This window comes from Nomascus leucogenys, chromosome 13 (genome assembly GCF_006542625.1).
Source record: "Nomascus leucogenys isolate Asia chromosome 13, Asia_NLE_v1, whole genome shotgun sequence".
NCBI classification, from domain to species: domain Eukaryota; kingdom Metazoa; phylum Chordata; class Mammalia; order Primates; family Hylobatidae; genus Nomascus; species Nomascus leucogenys.
The window spans coordinates 75818091-75845240 of record NC_044393.1 but is presented as its reverse complement, the minus strand read 5'-3'; the positions used below and the strand labels follow the sequence as shown (position 1 = coordinate 75845240).

Genomic DNA, 27150 nt, shown 5'->3' with positions numbered 1-27150 from the left:
ATACATAGCAAGTTGTTTTAAGGGTAAATGAGTTTTCATATTTAATTTCAAATGACTAGTATCGAAAGGAAACTAGGCCTTTGCTACTTTGATAACAAAAGTAACACTGTGGGATTTAGTTGGAATTATTATTACTCCCTCTCCTCTTTTTGTTGAATTCTGGAAATCTGAGAAGAGGACTTTGGGATAGTTGAAATAAATGGCCATCTAAATTTGTTGATTCTCGCCCACATGAAACTTGTTGGTGACATAAATTCCAGAAGTGATAACATGTTGACAAAATGCACTCAGAGTGGTCACACCCGGGCATTATCAGTCATTAATATTTCTGTGTGAAGCAGTTTCTTTTGCTGGTATTGGGCACTTGCTGGGCAGAGATGTGGAGAAAGAAGGATGGCTATTTAGAGGAGATAATGATCTAGAACTGCAAAAGCAAGAAGCACTGGAGACTAATTTAGCCTCCCTCATTACTAGGTTAGATGTGTACTACGCATGGGTGCAGAACAGAGCCAGCATTGTGACCCAGAAAAACATTTGCAAAATGAAAACAATATGATGCTGAAAATAACTCTGTGAGCTTAACTAAGAGTAAAAAATAGTCATACAGTTCAGAAACCCTTTGTCAGATTAATCAGATCTTCTAAATTAGATTGGCACATCTAGCTAATGGACAAAAAGTTCATACATGGTAACTATAATAACTTTTGAATTTGTCTTATCAATTTATAATATTATTAGAGTATAAGAGTATAGAGTAGAACAACTAGTTCTTATTAAGGAACATGATGGGTTATAGAATTGTACTAAAAATAAAGGACAAGGGGATGCCATGAGGCGGCCTGTACAGGTAGGACATAAATCTACTTATAACTTTTTGTAACATGGCAGTGGAAATGACCCCTCACTGCAGGAATGGCTGACATAGAAGGCTGGGATAGAGGACACTCACGTTTTTTGAGATGTTACCATGTGCACTGGAAATAAAATGATGAATGAAAATAAACATGATCCCTGCCCTTGTGAACCATGAATGAAATTGTCTTAAAATTAGATAGGAAAGCAGGATGAATTTAAAAACAACAGATAACAGAATGTCTTTAAAGGCTTTTATTTTTTCCTTGTTTATTTTGTAAACAGTAATTGGTTCATTAAAAAGTTCATTAATTTGGTGAGTAGGTGAAACTAGAAAAGAGGTACTCAGGTAAATAGGTATTTTAAAGTCAAATGTAAAAATTTTGAATCTTAAGTGACTTGTCCTCTGAAAAGGGGCACAAGAAAACTGTAGAAATTGTAGTTTTTATTTGATTGATTCCTTACAACACTTTGAAGTAGGAGGTCATTATTCTCTCTTTCACCACAGATGGAGACAGTGAAAGCAAAAGAGGTTGTTATTTGCCATAGATAACAGAGTTAGTAAGAGGAGGGATTTTTCTTATAAATTTTACGGTTTTCCTAGTGCTCCAGAAAACCTCAAAAGACTGGTAAAATTAAAAGTCAAAATGTGGTGGAGTATGTTTAGTATCCTTGGGTTTAGACACAAGGAGATCATAGTTATATATCATATAAGATTGTGTCCAGCTAAAAGTAACAGAGAGTGGAAATAACATTTGTTTCAATGAGATATAAAACCCCATTTTTGTGTCGGGTAAAATCTAGAGGAGGTGGTGCAGGAAGGGTGCAGCGGCGCTGCTTTACCCAGGCTGTAGTGACCTAGACTCCTTCTAGTTTATTACTCTGCCATCTCCACATTGTGGCTCTAATTCCTCGTGGTTCCAGGTGACAGGTAGAGCTCCAGTGATTACATCTGCCATTTAGGTGGCAGGATGGAGAACAGGATGAAAAAGGATAAAGAAGCAAAAGACATGTACCTGGGTCTTTTAAGAAAGGTTCCTAAAAATTACCACGCTCTACATTTGCCTACATCCTATTGGCGGCAGCTAAATTTGGCTGCAAAGGAGACTGGAAAATAAAGTCTTTATTCTGACCAAGTCATGCCTTCCTAAAAATCGTGGGTTCTAATACTATGTAAGAAGTGGTGAATTGGTATGAGGTACAACTAATGGTCTCTGCCTAGGTAGCATTGGTGTGTGGTTGGGATAGAAGTCAAATTGCAGCAGCCAAGATGTGCATTGCAATGAGGAAGTAGAAGCATAAAGGCTCTTCTAAAGAGCTTGACTGAAAGAGAGGGTGTTTCACCAGATTGCTGCAATACCTGAGTCTATCTTGTTCCTAAAATCATTGGAAGACTATTAGAAAACTCACATATTAAAAAATGACACGTTAAGCCAGGCACAGTGGCATTCACCTATAGTCTTAGTTACTTGAGAGGCTGAGGCAAGACGATTGCTTGAGCCCAGGAGTCCATGGCTGAGGTGTGCTATGATCATGCCTGTGAGTAGCTACTGCACTCCAGCCTGGAAAAGTCACCTCATATAGAAGCTGAACGCAAACTTGTGATAAAAAGTCAAAGGCCAAATGGTTACTATGTGCTTACAGTACTAGTGTTAGTTGAAACTGGTCTTTCCTAGGATCTGGTAACATGTTTATATCTTCATCTAAATTCATTACACTGTACATGGTCATGTTCTTTATTGTTTAGACCTGAGTTGTAATAAAAAGAGATAGATCACTTTGAATAGACAGGCAGAGTTGGGATTCTTGGCTTATCACTTACTAAATCTACAATAATGGGCAGGTTATTTCACCTGAGCTTCAGTTTTCCTAAAAAACAGTAATACTTGCCTCATAGAGTGATTACAAGCATTATGTAACAATCTGCCCAACTTGTCTAGCATGGTGGTAGGCTCGTAATAGATCCCAATAAATGCTTAGGTCTTTCCCTTTCAGCTTCTGTGAAGAAGGCTATTTATGAACATGTGTACATTTGCACCATTATGTCTGAATGTTCTCTTTATCATACCTGTTTTCTCTCCAAGTCCTTGGTGCCAGTAACATAATTTGGGGAGCAAAAATAAATCACTGAGAAAAGCAGATTTGTTAGAAATAAGTTTAAAGTGCATCTCAGGCTATGATTTTCACATTGGTTCTAAATTTATCAAATTTCTATTTATAATTTTTCTCACAAAATATGTTTTGATATTCAAAGCACGCAACGAAAGTTTAAAGATGAAAATATTTTTAATTCTTTTTTTGCATGTGCAAGCATTGAAAGTTTAAAGATGAAAATGTTTTCGATTTTTTTTTTTTTGTTTTTGTACACAAGGGTAATAATGAGAGATTTAGTAGGTCATGCATTATCTCTCAAGGTGAAACCAGGGTTTGTTCCTTAATGATTTAGTTCTTACTGGGCCAAAATTCCACTTTAGTTTTGGAATGTTTTCCAGGTCCTGATGCGGCCCACTAAAGCTCACACAAACCATGTGCTGTAATTTAGCTTATATGTAATGTTGAAGGACATCACATTTTATATTAGATTATTTTTTTTAAAGAAAAGATGTGTTAAATTTCACTCCCTTTTTATTGTAAGGTAGGTTTGTAGTCAAAAACCACAGTTTTTGATCTGAGGCTATAGATGAGGTCTGCCTAATGAACACTGATGTTTTATTGATTGTATAGGAAGTGTTGAAATATAGCCACAGGTTCCTGATTTATGAAGGGTTTGAAATGAGCTGTCATGTGAGCACTTACCTCATCTTGGATCTGTTGTACCAACATTGTCTAATATAGTTAGTCTCAGATGATCTATTTCCTCTATTATGGAAATTATCCTGCCAGTCCATGTGAAGAGAAACAAAAAGCAAACACCCCATACCAACTCTACCTTTTATGTATATTTATTTGAACGTTTGCAATGTTCAATTTGTTACTATTTGCAATGAACTTGATTTCTGCATGTTTTCTTCATTTTGGAAATACACTGTTTGTGACCAACTACATTGATTTTATTATCACTAACAGGCCATGGCCTATATGAAGCTTAGAAAAAAGCAGGTAGGGCTGGGTGCAGTGGCTGAGTAAATATATGCCTTCAGAAATAGAAGGCATAGATTTAGTTTGTTTGACAATGTTTTCCTTACTGCACTTTACTGTATCTCATAATAGTTTCCTAGAGTGGCTCTTCATAGAATATTAAAGTAAAAAGATTTATGGAGAGCTAATTGGGATTATCTTACTTATACATCCTTCTTGAGAAAGAAACTCAGGTTAGGTTGGTTTAACAACATTGATATTAACCTAAGATGTATTTGGGTACCAGATTAGCCCCAGCAGGAGCTCAGAGAAGTTAGGTCCAGCCCTGGTCTTCCATAGGATTTTAGATCATTGGGGGAGAAAATAATACCTGGAAACAAGCTGTAAATAAAAATGATGACTGAAAGATGAATCCTGCTTATTCATTAAACACAGTCTGCAGCCTCTGTGTTTACTGATTCCTGGTGAGGAGTTGGAGCGAGTGTACAGTTTGCATCTCTGAAGATGTCCGATAGAAGCAGAGGTTGATTGAATTAATTGGAAGGCAGCAAGAGAGGTCATCTTGTCTGGTCCCTGTCCCTATGAAGAATGGCACAGAAACTCTCCCAGACAGATTGCAACCTGCTTTAATCAGCCACTGGCACTATACCTAATGCCTGTGCTGTGACCCCTAAAATTGGGAAGAAAAGTGAAAGACCTAGTCAGTCATCCAGAGGATTGACCGCATTGTGCAGAGGCAAGAATTGTTTTCATTTTTCATCTGGGTGGTCCAATACTACACACAGACACCCTAAAATTTTCACTTAAAGGATATGCATCATAAACTTCAGGCACTTTTGGGCCTTTATTTACAAATTTAAGTTTCTGTTATAAAATCGTTTGTGTTTAGATTTTTTTGCCATTTCAAAACCAAATGCTGTGGTTCTTTGTTGTTGGTTTTCGCTGATACAGTTTCCCTTTGGAGGTAAGAGAGAATCTGCCCATTACTCATACTTTCTTGTTATTCATTTATTTTCATACTTCATTATTCTTTCAATGCTTTTAATTCCTCATGGGCAAACTCATTCAGTGATTTCCTTCAGTTTTAGTTGCCCTCAATAGAACTTAATTACAATGGGAGAGAAAATGCAGCTGAAAAGAGACATGATATAAAACAAGAGTCATGGAATTAAGTGATTAGGGTTCTATTCCTGGCTGTGCCTCTTCACAGGTTATCAGACCTGGAAAAAAAATCACTCAGTTCCTCTGTCTCAGTTTCACTATTTGTGAAATAATAGAATTGGACTAGGTTAATGAGTTTCAATTTTTTTTACTTCACTCCAGATTAATAATATATTGTTTATGGCAACACAGTATACAAACCCACCTTTCAACTGAAACAAAGACTCAAGAAACAATACTTCCTGTTACTATTTGCAATGAACTTGATTTCTACCTGTTTTCTTTATTTTGGAAATACGCTGTGTGTGACCAACTACATTGATTTTATTATCACTAATAGGTCATGATAGCTTAGAAAAAAGCAGATACGGCTGGGTGCAGTGGCTCACGCCTATAATTCCAACACTGAGAGGCCAAGATGGGAAGATTGCTTGAGGCCAGTTAAGACCAGCCTGAGCAACATGAGGAGACCCCATCTCTACAAAAAATTTAAAAATTAGCTGGTCGTGGTGGCTCATGCCCATGGTCCATTCTACTGGGGAGGCTGAAATGGGATGATGTCCTGAGCCCAGGAGGTCAAGGCTACAGTGAGCCTTGATCACGCCACTGCACTCCAGTCTGGGTGACAGAGTGAGACCCTGTCTCAAAATAAATAAATAAATTTTTAGAAAAAGGCAGATAGGATGAGATTATTTTAACATAAGCATTTCTATTAATTACAATTTTAAGGTATCATAACATGTGTTCCCGTGATAATATTACTTCATTGTTGACAAAATCTTAAAAAGAGAATGGAAAGGGGAAATGTTTTATTTTTCTATGTTTATATTTAAAGCAGGTCATCACATTGACTATTCAGCTTTTTGCTTAAAAGGGAATACCTGAGAGAGTACTATTAGTAACTTGCAAATAGAATGAAGTCAGTTGTTGAATGGTGACACATTCTTGAAAACAATTCTGATGCCATCTCTTTCTCTGTTCCTGGGTTGGAATTTATAACCTAGGGAGATTGTAAGTAATAAAAATAATGATAACCCAGTGTTGGAACCTTGAACTTGGACATATTCATGCTACAAATAAGGCAGATTACATTCTCATAGTGGCAAGTGAGTATACAATTTTTAGGAGGTGCAGGCTAGTGGGATTCCCCTGACCTGTCATAACAGGAACAAACTCACCATGTTGACCGTGCATTAGGTAAATGTGCAGTTATCTGGCTGGCAGGACATGATATTTCTGGCCTAGACACAGTTGCCCATCTAATTGAGCAGCACTGGCATCTGTCCAGATACTTAAGCCAAGAACCTAGAAGTCACCGTTGGGTACCACTCTTTGCTATAGTGCCCATAGCCAAATCCTGTTGTTTTTATCCTCTGTTTTGTCTAGTGCAATCACATTTCTCCACCTTCATCACCACCTTAGCCCATGACACCATATGCTCCTTTCTGAACTATAAAATCACCTCCCAATCTGCCTACTCCATTTGCTCTTCCCTCCTTCCTATTTGTTCTCTTGACTCAGTGCTCTTTTAGAACTGGAAATCTGGTTATGTTACCTTTTGATGGCTTCCCTCTGCTTTTAGAAAGAAGACAGACTCCAGGTCATTTGCATTGTCCCATAATCTGGCCCTGCCCCCATCAGGCCTCACCTGTGTCTCCCTCTTTCTTCCCCTGCTGCAGCCTCACTGGCTGAGCCTCAATCCTTGTACTCTTCTGCTGCCCCCATCAATGGGCTTTTGCCACTGCTGTCATCCTGTGCTCCTCTCTACTTCCCTTGCCCACCTAATTCACTCCCATTTATCTTTCAGATCGTAGTTGTAGTGTCACTCTATGACAGCAAGGAGTAGGTCAGTTTTTGTTTACCATTGTATCCTGCTCATTGCTTAGTATATCACACAAGCTTAGTGAATGATAATAATAAAGATAATAATATCATCTTATATAGTGCCTATTCTTTTCAACATTCTTCTGACTGCCTAATATATATACTAACTCATATAATTATGACAACAACCCTATGGGGGAGATATTATTGTTATCCCCATTTTACAGATAAGATGCATAGGAGGTTAAAGGGCTTACTCAAAGCCTCATAACTAGTAAATGGTGGTATTGAGATTTGAACCCAGGCAGATTGGAAGCAGGGTGGTTGGTCTCAATCACAGAACTAAATTACCTTTCTCATGCTTAGTAATTGAATATATGAATATATACTGAGTTTAACTTTCTGTTGTAATCTCTTTCATTTGTATAATTGAAAAAGTGTTGTATGTTATAGAAGATTAAGTATTTTATAGCTTCACATATCAAATAGTGATGTTCATTTATTTACTACATAAGGTGCCAGATGCCTTACATTATCTCATTTAATCCTCACAGCAGCCGTGCAACATAGGTCATAAATTCCTATTTTATGAGTGAAGAATTCAGAGACTTGGAGGCAGAGCCTAAAATCTTAATCTGGTCTCAAAACCCACGCTATTTTATATTTTTCCTTGTTGTGTAGAAGAGATAGGACTTAAATCTGGGCTTGCTAGGATGTGTAGAATTTAAATGAGAGAAAAATGTTGAGCATTAAAAATAGATATTTATAAATTATACCAGTTAATGAAACTAAATCATTTTATAAAGCTACAAAACATAAAATATTGAAGAATTAACTTAAAAAGAAATATGTGAGTGACATATCTTTATTAAGGATTCCTAAAGAAGATTTGAATAAACAGACTCTATGTTAGCAAATGGAGGCTTAGTATTGTAGCTATGTCTTTCATAATTAATTTTAAAAATTGATGTGACTAATAAAAGTTCTAACTTTTTGAACTGGTTTAATTAGTTATAAAGACTATTAGACTAATCAGAAATTTTTAAAAAGAGTATGATAGAGTACAACATGAACCAATGGTATAACATAAACACATAATAATCATAAAAATGTAGCATTGGCATATTAAGAGAAAAATGGCCTAGAGCAGAAAATCCAGAGAGGTGTTCAAGAATATATAAAAATTTGATATGTTACAAGTAATGTTATATAAATTATTTGGGAAATTAATATACATGTAATAAATAACACTGGGAGAATTGGTTCACAATTTGGAAAATGTAAAAGTTATGATCCTTAACCCAAATATCACATTGAATATAACAAAAGAATTAATCGCAAAAATATTAATCTGTTGAATGATTAAAGATTAGATAAGAATCTTAATGAAAGATTAAGGACAAGATAAAAAACCATGCTTTTCTATAACATAGGGAAATTCTCGTTATAGGTGAAGTGAATATAGCATATTAAAAAGAGTGTATCACTTTCATGTTTAAAAATAAAGAGGCAAAGAGAGAAATGTTGTAAGACACCACACCAGTACACAAATGGTCATTAAGCTGGGAGGCTAATAGATGTTTTTTTTTTTATTTTCTTTCTACGCTTTTATTTTCCATATTTCTAGTATTAATATGTATTACTTTTGTAATTTAAAAAATAGACTATATTTTTAAAAGGTAAATCCTGAGCCAAGTCATGGGGTCTGAAATGACTGTAACATATTGGGGATGGGGGGAGAATTAGAAGTCCTATCTGCTGAAGTGGTAATTTCAAGGCCCAAATTTGAATTGTATGGGGAGGATTGTCTTTAATATGCCTTAAAAAGAGAAACATTAACTATGATATATCAAGTTTTATAAATTATTTTAAATCAAAATTTGTCTCTCATGTGTATGATCTAAGATAATTATGTAGAAAAATGAAAATAATTGAATTTAATCAAACAGGCTTTTCTTTGTTCAGGGACTTAGGGATGTATCTATGAAATAATTTGCTTTTCTGAAAGTCTTTCTTTTAAACTGGTTGTTTTGCCTGAAGATACACTCTTAATCTTATTTGCCACTTACCTTAGGTTTTTCAGTGTTTTAGAAACCCTAGGGCATTGCATGGAAATTTTTAATACCTGAAGGGGACACCTGGCACCTGCCTGAAGCACTTTCTATTTCCTGCGGGGCACAAAGGAGAGATGTTATTGTGAGCTGATCTAGAGCTCTTCAGTGGTTGATTTACAAGTGTCTCCTCATGTGTCCTCAGGCAGCTAAGAGCCTTCAGTTCTTGCTGCTACATTTAAATTACAGAAGAAGATAGAGAGCAGGTGATTTTCAGCAAAGGACCCTTGTCTTCTAATTTTCTCTGCTCTTTGTAAATAGATAAGGTAGTGGCTCAAATTACTTCATTAGTCCAATACATCTGTCTCTACAGGTCCTTGACAGAGCCAGCTGAAGAATCCACAAAGCAGAATCTTGGGTGTGAAATTCTCTTTTGAGTTTGATGTTATATTTTAAGAAAAATCACATAGAGGCATAGACTCAGACACACCACCTTCCAAGACTAAAATACTTTAGTCATTTTTATAAATATAAATGTATAAGCTTTATTAGCGTTGGTCTTTATCACACATGTCCAGTCCTTTTGCTTGGGAATTTCAGCCATTTTATGACAACTTTTCCATAAGTGGATGGCTGAAATTCACAAGAAGTTTTTTTTGTTTAACAGTTCAGAAAAATGCTTAAAATGTTATAGAAACTTTTTTCCTTTTTAAGTGTAGTTCAATATAAGTATTGGCATTTTTGTTAGTATTTGTTAATACTTATTGTCAGTATTTCTGTAAAAGTTTATATTTTATAATATTTTTTGACTCCTGCTACACTATTGTCTTTAAAGATTAACGCAAGTGCATGAACACATTACACATAGAGAACCTGCATTTACAGTTAATTTAAGAGACAAGCTAATCATTGGTCTGGTAGGTGTAAGTGAAAGGGGAGTTTGGAGAAGCAAAATATAAACCTGAACTGGAAGAATCAAAGGAAATTTCACAGAGGAGAAGGAATAGCGGTAATGGCAGAGGTTTTGAGTCATGTAGACCTGATTTTAAATTACCATTTACTGCCATTACTTTGCAATCTTGGGTAAATTATTTGACTTTTTGAATCTCAGTTCTTCTATTTGTAGAAGAGTAGTAATAATAATTTAGAATTAAAGGGATACTATTTGTGAAGTGCTCTTATTTTAATTATTTGTATCCTGCCTCTTCCCTTTCACTTGTCTGACCTTATTTTCCATAATTGATTCATTTAGCCAGCGTATCAGAAAAAGAAGAGACCTAAAAACTTCTCTTTTTTGAGGAACCAGATCTGGTCAATGGCTCTAAGTCTAAGAATAATGGAAATGTGGTGACACAGTGAACGAAAACTCTGAAGGCAGGAAAAAATTAATCCAGGTTGACGTTTGGTATTTTTGTTAGTGCAGAATTTCCAGGTCTCAGCAGTAGCCCAGTTACCGTATACTTCATACTGTTTTGGAGAACTGGGTTTATTCCATCACACTTACTTGAAGATTACTTAAATAATCTTCAAGGGATCTTAGAGAGTATAAGGAGGAAGCAGTTAGAAATAAGAGAACATGCCTTAAAATCCAGAACTTCAGAGCTGGAGGGGCCCTGACAGAGCATCTTGTTCAGTTCTCTAATTTTTACCGAGAAGTAACCAAAAGCCAGAGAGATCATGTTTTGCCCAAGGCCACAAAGTTAATTGGTTGTGGTGTTAGAACTAGAATGCAAGTCTGGCTTCTCAGGCCATTGGTTTTACTGCAACACTGCATAAGGTGCTCTACTCCAACGTAGCTTCTTCGATTATGCCAGTGTTGCAAATAAATGATCAACCACGTTGTTGGTATGTGATTACTCTAAACATTTGGGCCTTTTATTCTTTTAATAATTAAACATCTATGTAAAGTCTATACTCTGTTAGAGGATATAATAAATAGCACAGAACATTAAAAATCGTCCTTTTTATTGAGGTCTTGATGCCCTTAGGAAGATACCATTAACCAAATCTTCACCTGATTTTTCAAACTGTTCATGGTGCCAATTGTCTACTACCTAGCATCAGAACCCTGAGTTGTTCATTGCCTCCTGATCTTTACTGCCATATTTAATCAGATAGTTAGATTCTGTCAATTTGGCATCTAAAACATATTTTCTCTCACTCCTTTGTTTTCATTTCCCTGGGTCATCCTGTTTCCACTTTCTGCATAACCTGCCTCCCAACTTATCTCTACCTTCAACCTATGCTTGCTTCAATTGATTTTACACATTATTCTCAGCAATAATTTTAAATATTGATCATAGTTCTCCATTTCAAGTGAACAATATTCAGTATTTAAGCCTAGTATTTAAGATGCTCTATAATCTAATCTAGGCTACATTTGGGAAGAAAATCATTAAGTATTAACTAATTTGAGGTGACGTCTCCCCTGAGGTTTGGAAACATCTAGGCAAGGAATGAAGAGAGTGAGCAGTTGAATAAAGGCCTGCATTTGGAGATCTTATGTAATATTCAAGGACCTAAGAGTGGAGCAGAGAGATGGGTGGTGCAGCACATGAAGCTGGAGGGATGAGGAGCCCCATTACACAGGTCCCTAAGAGCAGCAATGCCAGCTGAAGGCCCAAGATTAGTGACATGGTTCAGGAAGGTGTCCAAGGCCACTCGCCTTCTAAGCTGTCCAGCTGGGACCTGGATCCCGATCTACCTGACTGATCCTCTCTCTCCCCTAGCCAGCTGCTTCTATCAGTCAGTTTGCCTTTCTGTCTCACCTCAGGGTTCATGTTTTCATCTGTCTTCAGTATGGGAGGTGCATACTTTCATGTGTGGATCCTAGTGCTCTGGAGATATTCCTGTATAATTGAACATGCTTGTATTTCTACCTTATGTTCCCCCTATTGTATCCTGGACCCCAAATCAGTTTAAATTCAGTAAAAAAAAACAAAAAAAAAACAAAACCTATTTGTCATCTTGATAGCGCTTACTCTTTAGTGTGTGATGTGGTTCTTGGCATGGTTCTCATGGATTTAAAAGTCACCGCACTATACAGTAATAATGTATCTGTGTCACATTGGGAAAAGCACAATGTAAAGCATGTCAGTCTTGTTCCTGGTTATCAATAGGCAGAGAAGCTCCTGTGAAATTCAGAATGACTTTGAAATCTGGGCCTAGATGCATGAATATATTTATTCATAGCAGGTTCACAAATTCCCTTCTTCCTCTTTGCCATTCTCTCTGCAGCAACTCCAAGAAACTGACTTAATTATTTAAAATAGTTGCTTCATAATTCAGAAAAATTCAGGGAGAAACTTTAAAAAATACTTCTTAATCTACAAATTTAGATTGTGGGATTATTTATACTCCAAGCTGAGATGGTTGTTAAAAAAAGGCAACCAATTGGATGTTTGATTTCCCTGGAATTAAGCAACTGGTATGACTTCCATTTGTTTTTTAACTTGAATTGACCAACTGCTTATTGGACCATCATTGCATTGATGTTAGAAGTTTTATATGCCTAATTTCAGGACAATTAAATTAGCCCTCTGACATTTTAACTTATAAAACTGAACTCTATCCTGAGAAATGGGAAATTCTTAGAAAGCAATGCTTTGCAACCACAATGCATCAAAGAGTCTGAAATTTCTCTTAGGCTCATCTTAGGAACTTACATTGTAACATATACAATGTTTTGCCAGCTTAAGCCAATTTGCCTTTTTTACTGAAAGGAACAAAACCCAAGAATATATACCACAAAGTGTGAAAGACCTTAACTAAAGTACGTGTGATATTTTTTAGACCAATAAGAATTTATTATTTTCCAGGAAACTGAGATCCAGTCACAAGATTTAGATTTCATTAATGAAGATGTAAAACAATCTTCCCATACAATTTAGGAGGCTGACTTCCTCTCTTGCCATGCAAACACTTTGCTATATGTTGTTAATTTTAAGCTATACACTAAAACACATCGCAACTTTACAATCAGTGATATTTAAAATGGTTAGCTGACATACAGCCTTTGACAATATTTAGCACTTCATAGCAATACGTTAACACTAACTTTAGAAACTATAGCATAATGAAATTTTACAGCCAATTAGGTTGATGAGTCACTGTCAGCTTCCTAAACTCCTCTTTTAGACGAATGAGAGAATCAAATATGGGAAGTGAGGAGCAAATTCTAGCTGCTGTAAAATCTTAAGTGTCATCATGAGGTTGAAGTGTTAAGGAACAGAAAAACACATTGTCTAAACAGCCTGAAAAGAAATCAAATGATTCACTTTTAAGTTTAGAAATGGTAATAGTGTTCAGTCTTTCAGTTTGTCACCATATGCTTACATTGATTTATGGGGACATTCTTACAGTGTTCATTGATTCACATGTGGCACCAGTTACTAGGCAGACTTCTGAACTCTTTAAAAGAACAAAAATGTACGAAGTTGAATATGTTTAATCAACAGTCAAAATAATTGGAGTTTATAACTAGAAAAGAAAATGAATAATTTGAATAGTAAAATTTTAAATGTTTCTTTAATAAGATTATGTGTATTTGATTGTTCATTTAGAGCTATTGTATATAAAGTTGAATTTTTAGTTTTATTTTTTGGTAGGGACAGGGTCTCACTCTGCTGCCCAGGCTGGTCTTGAACTCCTGACATCAAGCAATCCTCCCACCTCAGCCTTTCGAAATCTTGGGATTACAGCTGTGAGCTACCACACCAGGCTGTTTATTTTTTAAGAAATGCTGAGGAAGAGTGTATGTATTAAATTGGAGCATGTCGATTACAGTTTATCAGGAAATTATTGAACGCTGAGGAGTATCTTTATAAATTGACAGGGAAGTTGCACTGGCATTAAAATAAAGTGATAATATATTAAATATAATAAAATAATATATTAAATTGAGGTTGGACTGGCACTAAAATGATAATATGTTAAATTAAGAACGTTTTAGGATAGAGTAAGTTTGAAACTATAAAACATTCACACATGTCTAGCTGTTACATGAATTCCATGGGTTGTAAAAAATTTCCAAATTCCTTAATGGTCTTGTAGTCATTGCTTCATTTGAAGCCATTTGGCTTAGGCATTTTCTGCCAGTTCTGTGTCCACTCTCCACCCTTCACCATCCTGCAGTAATGGAAATGTAGAAGTCCTCCCTTTTCTTTAAAGCCCACAAAATAAAAAATAATTAGATTAAAAACAAATAATATTTACAGAAGAGGTGTGTGAGGCGTGTGTGTGTGTGTGTGTGTGTGTGTGTGTGTGTGTGTATGTGTCTGCAGCAGAGTTGTTTACAGAGCAGCAATACAAACAACCTGGAATGTTAGATTTCCCCCTGCCATTATTGTACCTTAGGCTCAAGCCTTTCTCTGTGTTGCTGCATCCTCCTTTCCCTCCTCTCTATCTTTTTCTTCCTACTGCTTTCTATTTTCTGTTTCCACCCTTTCAGGAGGAACACATTCAATTCCTGCTTATTGGACCATCATTGCATTGATGTTAGAAGTTTTATATGCCTAATTTCAGGACAATTAAATTAGCCTTCTGACATTTTAACTCTATCCTGAGAAATGGGAAATTCTTTCTTATTTGCAGATCTTTCTTGTCTTTCTGGCTTCTACCCTTGTCATCAGCTCCAGGCCTCCCTGTGTGTCTAAGGACATGGTGGAAGCTTTGAAATGGGTAAATATTGGGAATTGTGTTCTTTGACTCTTCATCTAGTGAGGAAAGGGGAAGAATTTGATTAGATTTTCTTCAGGTTGTGCATATCATGAAAGAATTATTTTTATTTTCACACTTCAGTACCATAAAATTCTCTAAACAATAGATCTATAGTGATATTTTTGAGGATTGCTGTATGGAAGAGCAGAAATTTCCTAAAGCTGGCCCACAGACTCAGCTGGTTGCACCAGAATCTCTTGGCGAGTTGTTGAAATGACAGATCCTTCATGTCCCAAGTAGGGAGATTCTGACCCAGCAAGTCTGGGGTGGTGCTGAGAAATCTGTACTTATGGAGAGAACCAAATGTGGAAACAACTGCCCTAAACCTCACTGTCTTCATTTTCCGTTATCAAGTTCAGGGATGCAAAATAAATGAAACACAGGGATATCCATCCAGACCTAGCGACTAATCCTCAAAGTCGTTATTGGGTCTTCTCTCTGAAATTTCCTCATCACTTGCGTCTTTGTTCATAAGCAACCATCCTGGTTTTCCTAGGGTTCTTCAGGTTTTGGTCCTAGGTCCTGAGAAGCCCCTCGGTCCTGGACTAACAAGAGGGGATAGTCACCAGACTAGAATCGGTAAGGAAATAATAGCATCTATTTGGTTGCTGTAACCATCCTTCAATATTTTTTTTACGAATGCTCTACTTTGTGGTTAAAGCCATGGGAGAGAAATTTTAGGCAGAAGGGGAAAGGGTCGTTTTCACAGGAAACTTGATGAGTGATTCTGGGAACAAGCAGTGTTGTCCTAAGACTCAGGAGACAAAAGTATAACCTAGAGATAGGGAGAGAGCATAGTCCCCATGTCTTGTGGATCTTAGCTTAGATCATGCAGCTAAAGTAGGTTGAAGGAGAAAATATACCTTTTGAGAAGTAGTCTTCTCTGACTGTGCTCACAAACTTGCAAAACTTTCAGTAGGATATTTTAGGGAATCCCCTGCAGAGATAGCCTCGTTTTACATATATTGTTTGATATGGAAGCAGCAGACTACATAGAGATATGGTAGGCCATTGGAAATATGGGACGATAGCAGTTAGACAGCAAGAAAGGTTTAGAAAACTAATTTTCCAAAAGCTAACTTCCAAAATGAATTAAACTAATTATTATAAATTGATCTAATGTTCTGGACTCTGTAGCCAACATTTTATAGTCCAATTTATATTTCTAGACTGTAGAAATTTTAGTAGTTGACAAAATTGACAATGAGCAGATTCTGAGGTTGGAGGTGAAGAAACTCAGCCTTGGAGAATGAAAAGTTGAGATGTGAGAAAATCAGGAAACCCATGCCAAACAGGGAGGAGCAGAATTCAGCATCATGATGGACCACAGAGACCAGAATACCAACCAAGAGCATCTAAAAGAACAGAGTATCACAAGTGATTAAGACCAGAGGAAAAACAAAAACAATAATTGGATGAATAAAAATAAAACTGACCACTATTTTTGTTTAGAAAAAAAAACACTAGTTTTTCAGAGTGTAAATATCCAAATATAAACCACTTTAATTCAACTCTCTAAATAAATAGGTTATATGCATTGGTGTTTAGAAAACAAATACTTGTTGAATTTAAATACAATTTATTCAAGGTTAGTAACATCCATGGAAAGTTTAAAATACTTGCTTTTGTCTAAGTGTTACCAGTTGTGTAAGGGTTGGTGAGGGATGTAGAAGTAATAGGAGATCATTTTTTGTTCCCTTAATAAACTCTTGATGTCCCTTTCATAATTTTTTCTTGCATACCCAAAATTCTTGCCATCTACCAAATTTTTCTTGGGCTTGCAGTCTGAGATCTATGAATGCTTCCCAAACCTGCCCTGTGTACCCCATGTAATTATAATCTCCATGAGTCTCAGTTTCCTTGCTTTTAAAATGATAATGGTGGATCATAGTTGATCTCTCATTTATATTTCATTTAAAATATATTTCTATTCCATATTAAATTATAAACACCAACCTAAAAGTAATCTCCAGTGCCAATTATCAGCCCCAAACACAGGTACATTTATTCTGAGTGACATTCATTTTGAGGTATCTACATCTTTTTAATAGAAATTCTAAATAGAAAATTGAGTTCAAAAAGAAAATAAATTGAATGATTATTATAAAGATAACCAGGGTCACTTAAGGGAGTATTGTCATATAATAGTTACAAAAATGCTCCCAAATAGAGCACGTTCAAAATTAGAACTGATTTGATAGGTGGTGAAAGACCTTACTTTGGGCCACTAATTAAATGACACTCCTGGAGCTGAGATAGATGGCAAGAATGACACACTACACATTTTACTTAAAAGATCAAGCCACTACCAAAATGTTATGTAATTGCTAGAATGCACGATATAATAGGACTCAATAAGGTGGAAATAAAGATAATGAAACTATACATCTTTTATTTACTTTATATCGTTTTGTTGCTAATGAAATAGTTTTACTCTTTCCAAATAAACTCAATATCCAGTTTAAAAACCTGTAAGTATAGAATTAATCAGAAGTGAAATCAAATAGTCGTGTCTCATTAAGTGTTCCTCAAATGATGGAAATCTTAGCTCTAATGCCGTCTTTTATTGGAATCTAACATCAACTGATGGTTTTTACTTTTTTATTTTGCAGGGCTGGAGCGAATTGCTCGGGATTCATCTTACGAACAGGAAGGAAAGGTCCAATTTGTAATTGATGCAGTATATTCCATGGCTTACGCCCTGCACAATATGCACAAAGATCTCTGCCCTGGATACATTGGCCTTTGTCCACGAATGAGTACCATTGATGGGAAAGAGCTACTTGGTTATATTCGGGCTGTAAATTTTAATGGTAAGTTACAGCGTGTGTGTGTGTCTAAATACATTAAAAGCAACAGGGTGTGTTTTTCCTCCTATATATAGAAGATACCCAGGCAGAGTGGAAAACACAGGATTAGAAGCAGTTCTCTTCTTTGATCAGAAGTGTGAGTTTTTCCACCTGCTTTTAAATCTCAAACATTTTTTATGTTACCATTAATCTATGTGTGAAGGAAGCAAAAGTTTAAAATAAGCCTCTATCAATCAAAATGTTCTACTTAAATATCACTATTGAAGAGATCACTTAGAAGGCTTATTTGAAACCACTGACATTAGATTTCTTTGAAAATATTTTGTTCATGCCATTATTAGAGAAGAGATTGTAGATATTTTGTTTTGAAACTGATTTTAAACTTTTGAAACAGTAAGTTGACTTGAAGAAAATGGATGATTTGGAGTTGCTATATATTTATACTCAATGAGTGTTAAGTGTCTGTGTTTTCTGTTTCCTTATATTTTTCTCAATGACTCAGTCCTTTGGAAGCAAAGGGATGCACACAATGTAGACAGGATTTTTATACTGTAAAAGCAGAAATGTTTCTGTGACTGCCACAAGAAACTGATACAGAATATACTGGATTCACAGTATTTGATTGAGAATAGCCCAACTGCCTGTCTGAAGTGATGGAATTATTGAATGCTGCTGTTCTTTCATGAGAGTTGCAATGGTTGTTGCCCGTGACTTTGATCATTATTTTCAAATGAAATGATAGAATGCTCTGAGCTGTCTAATACTTTTGGTTTGGCTTTAATCTATACAATGGACATGTCTTGAGACACACAGAGCACTGCACCGTGTATCATAACACACTCCAGTGACCTCAGCTGCCAGCGTTTCTCAGAAAAGCACAAGGTCATCTTCAATTTAGAATTCAAGTGGAAACTTCTTCGTTTTTTTTTTTTTTTTTGCATTTTTTGCATTTTTCCTTTAAAGGCAACCTAAGACAGAATTTGGTTTAAATTCAACACACATTGTCTGTGGCAGAATATTTGTGAAACATTACATAACATTAATCTTTTTGTTGGGAATATGAACACTAACAGGAGTTTGAAAATAATTTTTATGCAATTATGAAATTGATCAAAAGAGGAATATTGCAATACAAGGTTGTTTACCATAACCTGAGGTTGGGGAACACTTCCTTTGTCTAATATTGCTAGTTAAGAGGTGGGAAGAATAACGCAGATAAGTGAAGTTTCCATAGAACTGAAGCTCACCTCCAGAAGACAGGGAAGTCTTTTAAAGAAGCACCAAAGAAAGCATTTTAAAGGCAAATTACTAATTTGTCTTTCATCTTAACGGTAGATCAAAACCTAACCCTTCCTTGATGACTTCAATTATTATAATTATTATACCATCCTGTAATATAATGATACTATTAAAGACTTAAAGAATATCTTAATGTAATGGCTATTAAAAGGATTTGCCTCTAGACTCCAATAATCTTTGAGTTCTATCCACTTTTTATAATTTTTTTTTTTTACATTATCAAAGTGTTGCTGTTGCTGTGCTTCTTTTTAGGACAGGTGCTGATGATACTTTACTGGGGAAAATAGACAAAACATTCATGGCACTTAGAGTTTCCTGGAGAACTTAGGTATTAAATAAGCACACAAAAATGTAATTATGTAATCTGCAATGAGTGCTGAAAAGGGAGGTATTCTGGATTTAGAGTTTATAATAGTGGACATTTCCCTAATATAGGGATTTAGGAACAGATGAAATCTGAAGAGAGTAGGTGTCTGAGGTAAGGGTAGAGCAATAGGCCGGGCCATGTAGACCATGTGAGGTCTTGTAGGCCATTATTAAGGTTTGTTCTTCATCTCGAAAGCAACAAGAACCTATTGGAGCATAATAGAACTGTGTCTGATATAAGGCTACGTATATCTCAGATGAGGGTTATGGAAAATAAATAAATCTTATTATATGAACTTAAAAGACAATCTCTTTGAGCTCTTTGGAGATTGATTTTGCTGGGGTTGAGTCTTGATTGTATTCCAGTAACTGATAATACATGATAAGAGACCTGAAGATAAGCAAATGAACATAGAATACATAATTCTGTTGATTTTCAGTAATTTCCAGGATATTCATCACATTTTATTATTGACTTACGTATTCATGTTCATTCTGTTTATGATAAAAATGACACACAAAGCGTTCAAATAAAAGAGCACCATCAAAACTACTAAAGGAGGAAGAAACAAATACGGTAAGCAGAATAAAGGATGAAATCATTAACTTTTGAGCTTCTTAAGCAGTCAAAGCATAAAGGGACCGACAATGTGATTTATAATTTTCATTATATGATAGAAGCAAGCCTACCTATTTTTCAAGAGAGAACAAATTTTCTTGGAAATTACTTCCAAAAGAAAGGTGTCATGTGCGACTTTGACAGCCAAGTGAGCAATGTTAATTAACAAAATTTTACAGCAAAAGCAGAAGTCTTCTCTTGCTGTTTTGCATTTGTACCCCCAATCAAAGTTAAGAAATGAAGTAACTCTTATAACACTGGAAGTATATTTCATTAAAGATGTTTCCAAGGAGGAGGAAGATAATCATCCTTGATTTAGATGTATAACTCTTTTGAGCCCTAATGATATGGGGATGTACCATACTCTGAAGAATAAATAAAGAACATCTCCCTTATACTCTAGTTTTAAGACTCTGTCGTCAAAAATATCCTACTCAGAAATCTAACATTTCAATCTGTTAAAAAACAAGAACTGTTGGCTTGAAGGGATTGGCATAGCCCTGGCTGGTCCACTTCCTTAGTCTTGCTTACTGGTCTTGGAAGTACCTTGAAGAGTCCCAGTGGCTCTATGAAGCACACATACAATCTGCAGACTTACACATATCATTGCTCTTCGCAGGGATTTAACAGCAGCCGGAAGTAGACTTTTGGAGCTTGTGTTAGCTGTTAGGAACCTAGAAAACAGCTATGTTATGTTGTTAATTGGAAACTAGTTGAGTTAGTTATGTTGGTGATAGCCAGTGTTCTCACCTGGTGGGAGAGCTGACCCACCTCCCTAACACCAAAAGTGCAAGGAGGCCATTGGCCAAAACAAGGTTTGCTCAGGACCAATTTTTAATTTTCTGAAGAACCCAGATGTGCTTGACTAGAATCAGAGCTGCTTATTATACACGACAACAAAAAATATTATATATTAGAAGGTTTTTAGCCTAGCTATTGCCAGTTGTCAAAGAATGAGCTTTATAAGGCAACTGCCAAGTTTGTACAGTGTGGCCTTCTAGATTGTCTGCCAGGATCAGTGAGCTACAAAAGGTACTCCAAGGAATTAAAAAAATTGACCCATTAGATGGAATTACTTAGTAATGCCCATTTAAAATTGAATAGTGGCTATCCCAATGTGTAATTTTTGTATAGATAAAATTTTTGTTAAATTAGTTCTTTTTGACATAATTAGATATCAGGATACATTTCTTTGTATGCTCCTTTTTAGTTTGAGATAGTAAAACTGTGTTATTGGTGTGGAGGAAGATTCTGCTTCCAGTTTATAGGAGCAGGAGGTGAAGTAGCCAGAGCACTGGAAGCTCATCAGATGATTGGTACAAAAATAAAGATAACTGTTTGTTTGTTAAAATTTAATCTTTCTCACATTGTAACCAGGTATGTGGTATGCTTACTTAAGCAATGGTTTAAAGATATGTAAAAGATTGTGCTTCTTCCAGTGTATCATTTAATTGACAAAGCAAAGAATATGTTAGAATTTAGAGTGATAAATGAGTAGTATTTCAGGCCAGAATTATTTCATTAAAAAATAACTAACTAAAGCTGGAATATTCAGTCAAACTGCTGAACTGTAGAGTACTAATTGGCATCAACGACATAAGCTACAATGGTGGTTTAATTGAATGTAATCACTGAAACTGATTTTTTTAAATCACTGAAAAAAGGTACCTGAACCATCTTCTGCATCTGTATTTTAAGCACATTCTGAATCATAGTGTATCCAGAATTACTCATGTTTTCCTTACAAGTTTTCTTAACATCTTTTATCTACTTGGGAAGCCAGAAGGAAACAAAGACTTTCCTTTTAGGGTTACTTTTATTGCTGCTATCTGAACAAAATGTTATTTCTATAATTTTTAAACCCTAAGATTTATCAACAAATATAGAGAAAAGGAGGTCAGTATTTTAGGAACTTGTCAATTTCTTACTCCAGACTGATCTATAGGCAATAAAATATTAATTCTGTACATCTTGTATAGAATCAAAGATTTTTCTGTTGCTATGAGAACCTTATTTATCATAAAGAAAGTGTTGGATAGAATTTCAGAGCTATCTCCCTACTCCCTTGCCCTATAGCTGAGCTCATGTCAGGGCAGGTCAAGCACAGTGGCCTATTAATCCAAATTGTTTGATTGTATGTAACCAACCAACTTTAGAAAGCAACTAAAACTTGCTTAATTAAGCTGAAATGAAGAATTTGTGAATGTGCATCAGGAAACCCCACAGCAGGAATAGAAATGAGTCTAAAGAAAGAACTGGTCCTATGAAATAAAAACCTATAAGAAAAAAAAAGCATCTCTGTCTTTCTGTCTGTCTGCTTTATCTGTTTCTCTTTATATTGGTTTTCTCTTCTTCTAGGTTCACAGGGTAGCAGAGGGTCTACATTTCTAGGGTTTAGATATTCTTTAAGACACTTGTTAAAACTAACTTTTTTTTTTTAAGTCTCAATGTCAACTTCTTGGAAGCTTGAATCTCATTAGCCAAACTTAGGTTGTATGTCAGATCTGTTCCAGATTTTCGTTGTACAGGAGGAAGTAGTACAAACTTGGTTGTCGCAGACCACACCCTATAGATAAAGGAGACATTTAGAAAGTTTCTATAAGTGCCTTATGGGGAAAGCTTAAGCAGGGAGGTGGAAACCGGAGAGAGGGGTGATGCCTAGGTATGTGAATCTCATTGCTTCTTTAGGTGGATGAGTTTGTGTTAGTCTGAGGGAGACAGGAATCAGGTATCATCTGTGATAATTGGAGAGAAGAGTCAACTTCGGAATTTTGTAATGCAAACCCTCGTATTGGGATTGAATTCTCTGACACCAAGAGGAAGGAAGCAGCTTCCCTAAACTCAGCAGTGAGTTGTGATCTAAATATTTCAGTGCTCAATATTCCAAGAATAATATGGAAATGTTTGTTAGATTGTAGAGACCAGTACAGAGATAGAAGTTATCAGCATCTTCTTCCCTTTAGAAACCTTATTGATTTCAGAGAGTTAATGCAAAATTTCCAAATATGCAATTTGAGAGTCTCTGAACACTGTAGTCTGATTTTGAAGGAGATTTGTTAGCATAAAATACCTTTAAGCTATCTGAAAGGAATAATTATAGTTTAACATTAGAAAATATACTACAATCATGCTAATAGGTCAAATAAGACAATAATAAACATTTCATAAGATTGTGTAAAGTCATATGATAAAAATACTAGCCTAATTTATGTTACAAATACAAAACAAAAAAACTAGAAATTGAACAAATATTTAACATAAAGCACATCTTTCTCAATCTATAACATTATATATTTATAGTTATTCTTATCAAAGAGATGGATTAAACCTATTACCACTGTTATTAATATTCTATCAGTTTTAACCAGTGTGATAAACATGAAACAAAACGACAAAGATTATTACTGTAAGGAAAAAATTATTTCATGATAATTTTCAAATTATTTGATCTCAACAATACTTAGAAAGATAAAACCTAACATTAATATTAGAACATTAAGACTTTTCTACATAGTATTAAGAAGTCATTGTTAATACATGGGAACTGGAATGCTTGTTTTCTTTTGCAAAAATTATTTAAAATATTTTGGAATAAATTGAACCTGTTTGAAGACAACTTTACTGAGAGACATACAACATATTTGAAAAAACGGAGAGACATTTCTTGTTTATGGACAGAAGAGCTAAGCATAGGAAAAACGTTAATTCTTTCTGAATAAATCTGTATTCAGGCATGTTATAATTCCAGTAGAAATAACTAGGCAATATTTTCTGGAATTTTAATAGTATTTTAAATTTTAAATATGAGAGTAAATGAGCAAAAATTACTAGAGTGATTTTAAGGAAAAATATTCCTACCAAACATTTAACACTTAAGCATAATGTTAAACTACAATAATCAATCCAGTATGAAACTAATACCAGAACAGACATGTGATAAACTGCAATAATCAATCCAGTATGAAACTAGTACCAAAATAGACATGCGATAAGTGAATCCAAATAGAAATAGAAACATGTAATGATGATAAATAAGTAAATAATTCTACAATTGTGTGTGTGTGTATATATATCAATTTATCATATGATAATGGTGGCTTTAGAACTCAGTGGGAAATAACATTTTATTAAGAGTTTACAGTAGATTCACCTGAGATGATTTTTCCACATAAGAAAGTATTATCCATTGAAATTTATTTTAGAATTATGTGAAAAAGAAGCAAAAGAATAAAGAAAATAAAATGCAGGATAAGGTTGATTTGATTTGAATGGGAAAGTTTAAAATCAGTAAAAGAAATTATTTTAAAAAATGCCATGTTTGATTCTTTAAAAGTATAACACTTGGATATTAAAAATTATCATGAACATAATTTCAAAACGGAAATTATAAGGATTCATTGGGGGGTTGTGTCAAAACATGAATATCCTAAATATTAAAAGAACCACATGAATTGATATGAACTATGCAATCTCTAAGAGATCAATTGACAAAACTTGTAAATGTTAATAAACATTTGAAAAAATGTTAAGTCTCACTTATAATCAAAGAAAAGCCAATTCATCAATGAGAGACTATTTTCCCCTTATCAAATTTATGAAGACTTAAACATTTATAGTTACTAAAATGTATTATATTGATCGGCATTGTTTTTTTGGAGATCATTTGCCTGGTGTACATATCAAATTCTTATTTTCTTATTTCTAGAGATGTATTCTAAGAAAATTATTAACAATAATTATATTTACAGTAATTCATTGAAAAAAACAAATCACAATTTCACTGTTTTTAACTAAAACCCACTAACAATATATTGTATAGTATAAAATCACTCTAGTTATTTTTGCTCATTTACTCTCATAATTTTAAATTACTATGAAAATTCCAGAAAATACTGCCTAGTTATTTCTACTGGGATTATAATATGCCTTAATACAGATTTATTCAGAAAGAATTAACATTTTTCCTATACTTAGCTCTTCTGTCCATAAACAACAAATGTCTTTCTGTTTTTTCAAATATGCTGTGTGACTCTCAGTAAAGTTGGCATAACACTATATAATGGTGTTGACTGCGTATTTGGGATCCTAGGTTTTTTTCCCTAGTTCTGCCACTTTTCTGTGTTGCGAGCCCATCCAAGCCTCTCAACTTCATCTTTTAAATGGAAAGATTATACTAAAGTGATCTAATATTTGAGTTCTCTTCCAGGTCTGAATTCTCTACATAATCTTTTAAAGCCAAAGGTGTTCTTTACAAGAAAAAAAAAAAATTGATGCCTATCAGTGTTCTTGTCTTTCTTTAGTTGTTTATATTCATGTTTATCTTTCATAAATCATTTATTTATTTTACATATAGTTTATTGATTCTCTTCTAAGGTACCTAATTTTTACAAGAGTGCTGTGTCTTTTAAAATTGAGAATACACAGATTAAGACAGTGTGCATCAGTGAGTTGCCAAATATCATAGCTTAACAGTGGAGGTACAGAAACCTGTTACTAACAATAATTCAATTTGATAAGTGATATGATAGAGGAATGAGCACTTACAAACACAGCATAAGGTTGAGAGTAAGAAACTACATAAGGGAAGCTTAAAGATTACAACACAGAGCAAGTGACATCTAATTTAAGTTACAAATAGAAAGTGACATTTCTTCTGGTGGACAAGATGTGGAAAAGGTATTCATGACAGAGAAGGCAGTTTAATAATAGCTTGAAGACTGGGAAGAGCATTCACATTCTAAGAAAGTTGAGCATCCACTGTGGAAGAATGTAACACAGTGGTTGTGGGGGCAGTCAGGTGATGAGACTGTAAGATGAGCTTGGGCCTGCTTAGAAACCTCTGCCAAGTTTGGCTTTGAATTTGACACAGCAGGGAAAAAGGAATGGAGCTTTTTAGCAGGACAGTGAAGTGCTAGGGGGTAAGCGTTTTAGAAAAGTAACTATGGCAGCAATTTGAAAACTGAAGCAAGTGAGGTTAAAGACAGGGATGGTATGTTTAAGAGATAGTTCCAGTAGTCACAATGAGAAAATAGTATCTAAAATAGGAAAGTAAAGGTACATGTGAAATGGAAAGAAGTCAAAGATAGAGGAAGGAAATACAGAATTATTTGAATGACTCTGTTCTAGGTACTGTGCTTTGACTAGAAACCAAAGAAGTATCTTAACTTCCCCAGTGATCTCTCTTTATAACTGTTTGTGACAACCTCATTACTGGAGATAATTCAGTATTTTAGTAAATATACTATTGATGTAATCAACTTGACGCTACTTTGTTTCATCGGCTTTTTTTTTTTTTTTTTTTTTTTTTTTTTTGAGAGACGGAGTCTCGCTCTGTCACCCAGGCTGGAGTGCAGTGGTGGTGTGATCTCGGCTCACTGCAACCTCCGCCTCCCGAGTTCAAGCAATTCTTCTTCCGCAGCCTCCCCAGTGGCTGGGACTACAGGTGCATGCCACCAAGCCGGCTAATTTCTTTTGTATTTTAGTAGAAGACGGGGTTTCACCGTGTTGCCCAGGCTGGTCTCAAACTCCTGAGCTCAGGCAATCTGCCCACCTTGGCCTACCAAAGTGCTAGGATTGCAGGCGTGAATCATCGAGCCCGGCCTCATCTACTTTTATAAGTAGAAAATGAGACAGAAATTCATTATATGGAAAAATTGACATAAAATGTCATCTCTTGAAGTTATGGTGCATAATTTCCTTATGATTAAATTTACTTGTCTAGTAAATGAAATAAAGTCAAATAGATTGATTATCTGTTGATCTAAAAATAATATCCTTTTTAATAATTGTCTCAGAAATACAATTGAGGAAATTAATAATTTGGAAATATATAATTCTTGAAGTCTTCTTATCGCTATATAATCAATATTACTGTATATCCATTCACTTTTTAAAAATTTATAAATATTTTTAGGAATAAATAGGTCGATTCACAATTAAGTAATTTTTTTGTTTCTGATGAAGAAGGCATGAAGCTAGCTATAAAGTATTAATCTTACCCATTAAATCACCATGAAATTTAGCACTGTAATTCTACCTGCCTCTGTTTTCTAACCGAGTGAGGTGTTAAACTGTGGGGTTTTCAAAGTCTGATTTCTTGTATAGTCTTGAAGGACAAGGTTTATATCTCTTATTTCTCCCTTAAAATATAAGGACTTACATGTGGGCCAAGACTGAGCCAGCATTGAAGAAAAGCTTGAAGCAAATCAGTTTTTACTCTAGCTCTTCCTAGAGTCCTACTCAACTTCATCCACTGTGTTGGGCTTCTTTTATCATTCTTTATTTTTGTAATTCCTGGTCGTCTTCATCACATTTGAAAAAAAGCAGGATAAATGATAAACCCTGGAGAGAGGTGGAGTACCATGGGCTTAAT

General features: G+C 35.0%; 1 protein-coding gene across 3 annotated transcripts in view; it reads left to right on the top strand.

The window, feature by feature from the left end:
- GRM8 (glutamate metabotropic receptor 8) overlaps positions 1-27150 on the top strand; it is an 837927-nt gene that overhangs the window by 483931 nt on the left and 326846 nt on the right. For all 3 annotated transcript variants that reach the window (XR_004033054.1, XM_030826389.1, XM_030826390.1), the window contains exon 7: positions 17297-17497. Coding sequence is in view for 2 of the 3 variants with exons in the window: in XM_030826389.1 (XP_030682249.1) it covers positions 17297-17497 (201 nt within the window). In the remaining variant the exon portion in view is untranslated. The remainder of the gene's footprint in view (positions 1-17296; positions 17498-27150) is intronic.